The sequence below is a fragment of the Primulina huaijiensis genome, chromosome 3, assembly GCF_012295235.1.
Source record: "Primulina huaijiensis isolate GDHJ02 chromosome 3, ASM1229523v2, whole genome shotgun sequence".
Lineage (NCBI taxonomy): Eukaryota > Viridiplantae > Streptophyta > Magnoliopsida > Lamiales > Gesneriaceae > Primulina > Primulina huaijiensis.
This window is the reverse complement of record NC_133308.1, coordinates 21,042,787-21,047,276: the sequence shown is the minus strand read 5'-3', so window position 1 is coordinate 21,047,276 and position 4,490 is coordinate 21,042,787. Positions and strand designations below refer to the sequence as shown.

The following is a 4,490-nucleotide window of genomic DNA, read 5'->3' as shown; positions in this document are numbered from 1 at the left end:
TTTATTTATTTTGTTAAGAAACTGAAATACTTGTTTTCTTGTTATTAAATCCTATCTGATACCATGGCAAGTGTACAATTCAGTACAATAATTCATTTAGTACTGAATGTGATCTACAAAAACAGTAGGTCCAAGCCTACTTATTATTTAGATCACTTCAAAAAAAAAATTACTTTTTGTTTATTTATTTGATTATATATATACTGATTATTTATATGTATAAATATGTATGCATACCTCTAGATTAAGAATTAACTTCTACATGTTTTCTTCCGTTAACATTATTGCACATACATATCAATTGGGCAAATAACATTTAGCACGTATGTGAAAAATAAAAACCACACCAACTCCTTATATGTAATTAATGATCTTTTAAATCTTCAATTAGACATAAAACTCCCTGCAAATGCACTTGATTTTTAAAAACGCGNTTAAGATTATATCACTTTGGTAGTCAATTCAACTACACAAATTAATCATTCATTTAATCCCCAGCTATTATATCAAATAATTGTATCATTTTGCCAACCTGTAAACAATTAATTATTCCACTAGTTTTTAATATTTTTTAAAAATAACCCACTCAATTAATTGCAGTATTATTTTGCCCCCTCAATAATTAATTACTCCATTTATTATTTTTTTTTAAAAGTTAACCTAAATAATTAAAAAAGTAATAATATACATGCACAATTATATATATAAAGATAATTATTGTGATTATTGAAAGATAAGAAAATATTAATCAATTTTTTTTTTTAATTTTGAAACCACATTTAATTAAATAGTAAATAAACACCGAACGCTGATTTATCATTTCATATATACATTATTTAGTCAATAATTCGTTTAAATAAATATGTTTTTATTTATTTTTATTTTATGATTATAAATTTGACCATAGTAATTAATATATTGATAATATATCACAAGAACTACATGGTGTTATATCGTATTGTATCAAAAAATATATACAGTATATCATATAAAAAATTACGATATAAAAAATATTTATTCTGATATGGTATACAGAAATTTTTGGCATGCATAATTAGCATGTTGATTGTACTGAAAGCTGCGATATATTGAGATTTCGACATTATTGATATATACTGTTTTATTTTTTTTAAAATTTAAATTTATTATTTTAAAATATTATATTTCTTTTTATTATATATATATTATTCAGTATGTGGTAATTCAGTATATACTAAAAATTTTAAAAATTTATAGTTATCATAAAAAAATTTGATATTGATACCACGTAGTATCACAAATTTCGATAAATTCGATATTTTTCGATATAACCACTTCCATATACCCAAAATTCTGTATTTTTTATGGGAAGGCTAGGTAGACGAGTATTTGAGTAAAATTGTTCAATTACTAATTGGAACAATGGAATAATCTGATCATCTCAGGGTGTAATATTAAACACCTCTGCGGTGAAAATTACAAATACTTTAATTACAAATCCAAACCCACAAAAAAATCAATAACTTCATCATGGGTCGGTTCCAAGTTAGGATCACCAAACATAGGTTTCCCCGAAAAACAAGAATACTGAGAAGAAAAAAGAAATCAAGAAAGATGTTAAAAAAAGACTGGAACCAGCACTGCTTCCAAATCTTGGATCATCTATCTCGATCAGAAATCTACACTGCTGCTCATCTGAGCATGGAAGTTAGTGATCTGAAAACAACTTCTTCACATGGAATAGTGATTCCCATTTCATGATCGAACCCGAATTCTTCCTCCGCTCGTCGCAGAAGGCACTGGAACTCGGGGTGGCTCAAGAAGGAAATGGGGACGATGTATCGGCTTCGGTTCTCGCCCACGTACACAGCGAAGTGGCCCTTGGGGACGTCCATCGGCAGGCCGTCTTCGTCGTCGTAGCCGTGTTTCTTGCCTAAGCTGGAGCATCTTTTCAGGATTTGCTTTAGGCTTGCTGCCTGTGGGAGCTTGTTTGATTTCTTGAGCGCCATTTTTTTGTTGTTGTTGCAGATGATTAGAGTCCAAAGATTTGGTTGCTTAGAGAAGAAAAAGATATGGGGGAGTTTGGTGGTTTGAAGATGAAGCTGGTGGAGGTGGTGAAGTTATTGAGTGTGTGGAGGTATTTATTAAGAAAACTTGTGGGGATATGGGGTTCTTGTGGGGTGCAAGAGGCAAAGTACTTGTCACATTTTAAGTAGTATATATATTTCGTTAATATAGTTACGTTTTACAAATTTCACACACACACATATAGCAAGTCTCTTGTGAGACGATCTCACGAATCTTTATCTGTGAGACGGGTCAACCCTACCGATATTCACAATAAAAAATAATATTCTTAGCATAAAAAATAATATTTTTTCATGGATGACCCAAATAAGATATCTTTCTCACAAAATATGACCCGTGAGACTGTTTCAAACAAGTTTTTGCCATATATATATATCAAAAAATATAGTCCAGTTTTTACCTTTAGTAAATTTTTTTTCTTTTTTTTTTACTAACATGAACACTATTAACTAATTTTGAAAACATGTATATATTTTTTATGAATTAAATAAGGACAAAATAAGAAATTTGTTTGTAAACTTTATTTTTCCAATGATTTTTTTTATTATGTACGAAAAAATAAGCAAACATAGAATTTGAGACAATTTTATTATATTATATGTAATGGTGTTTGGAGAACGAAGAATATTTATTTTTTAACGCTATAATTTATGTGGATTAATATAATACTCCATTTCTCCTATGAAATTCCTTCTCTAAGTTTGCTTCTTTTGGTTTCTGATATTGTGAGTTGTCGGTATTTCGTATTACTCCAATAGTACGGTTTTTTTTCACAGTTTTAATGGATGACGTTACACCGAATATTGTTGATATGCATGATCACTTCACGTATTACTAAACGCGAAATTAGATATCGAATATGTGTTTGACACCAAGCCATGTTAACACTTGATAAAAAAAAATAAAAATAATGTATTGTACATTTACAGAATTAAAAGCAAAAACATGTCAACTAATTATATGACGAATAATGTAATTTAATTTATCTTAATTTTTTTTATAATATTAATTGGTTTAAATACAGATTAAGCTACATATAAAATACAAAATTTTAATATTATATAGTAGTAACTAGTAAGTATTAGAGAATATAGATATTTCTACTTAACCTACAAACTAAAATATGAAAAATGATGTGTAAATATTTTATTTAGAAAAAAACCGGATTAATATCATGGGCTGTTTTGGGCTTGGGGAAATAGGAAAGGACAAAGTGGGGCCCAAGCCCATAATGAATAGTCTAACATGCTGGTCCTCCTAGCGACATTATGGACCCTATCTACATGTGAAATTTAACTTAAAATTCCACAAATCAATAAAATCTTGATTAATATATTGGAATTAGATAGAACATAAGACATAAACAAATGCCTACTTAGGTCTCTATCATGTTAAGTTTCCTTCTTTCTTTAATTTGAAAAAAATTAGTTATAATGTATATCATAATTATTGGTCCCTAAAATTGAAATTGTTAGTTGATTTATAATTTATTTTATTTTCAATAAAAACTTATCGTGACGTCAGTTACACTCTATTTTATGTTACACATTAATAAAGAAAATCATCATTTTTTTTGTACACGAAATAGACCGTCAATGACCGAAACTGGAGTTTGAATAACATAACATTGCCCTATTCTTTTCTCTCTCTCTCTCTCTCTTTTTTTAAAAAAAAAACATTGAGTTTGATCGATTAGTTGGAAAAAAATATCAAGTTGGTCTAGCTCGTTATCGAAATTTCTTAATTATTAATTTTTATATATATAGTGATGGAGATAATGTTTTTCTTGTTAGAGTAGTGTTTAGGCATATGTGGTAGAACAAGAAAATGTATTCCTAGATGGTTGCCTCACGCTTAGCTTTCATTGTTTGGAGTTGGTTTCATGTCTCAATATCATGCTCACCGCTCTATTTTTTTCTATTACTCAAAATTTTGAGCATTTTGCATGTAAGAAATATGACACATATTAAAAGAGGTGTGTACAAATTGATATTGGCGACGACCAAGAAAATTTAGATGCGTACACGATTCTTCTTTTGACATTCATGCTCCCGACTTTTCTCGTTGATGGTATGAGAAACACTTATAAATAGAGGTGATTGAGGTCCCTAAACATACAATCTCATACAGAATAATACACCATCTATAGAAAGATTGGAGTGTTTAGAAGGCTTCAATCGGAGGAAAATCAGAGAAATCAAAAGATGATTCAATGCCTGGAGGTAACGCTCGATTTAGCTTCTGCATATTTGTTTATCATGTTTATATACGTGCAGAAACATGATTTTTAGAAAAAAAATTCCAACATTTGGTATCAGAGCCATGATACCTCTGCCTTGAAAATTTGTTTTTAATTTTCTGAAAATCCGATATCGCAAAATTTTGAAAAATTTATTTCTGAAATTTACGCAAGAAACTTGAAG

General features: G+C 29.0%; 1 protein-coding gene across 1 annotated transcript; it reads right to left on the bottom strand.

The window, feature by feature from the left end:
• Positions 1-1,407: 1,407 nt before the first annotated feature.
• On the bottom strand, positions 1,408-2,109 carry LOC140972236 (auxin-responsive protein SAUR50-like). The gene has a single exon (XM_073434686.1). It carries the CDS (start codon positions 1,986-1,988, stop codon positions 1,671-1,673), a length of 318 nt encoding a protein of 105 aa, XP_073290787.1. The 5' UTR covers positions 1,989-2,109; the 3' UTR covers positions 1,408-1,670.
• Between the last annotated feature and the right edge of the window lie 2,381 nt (positions 2,110-4,490).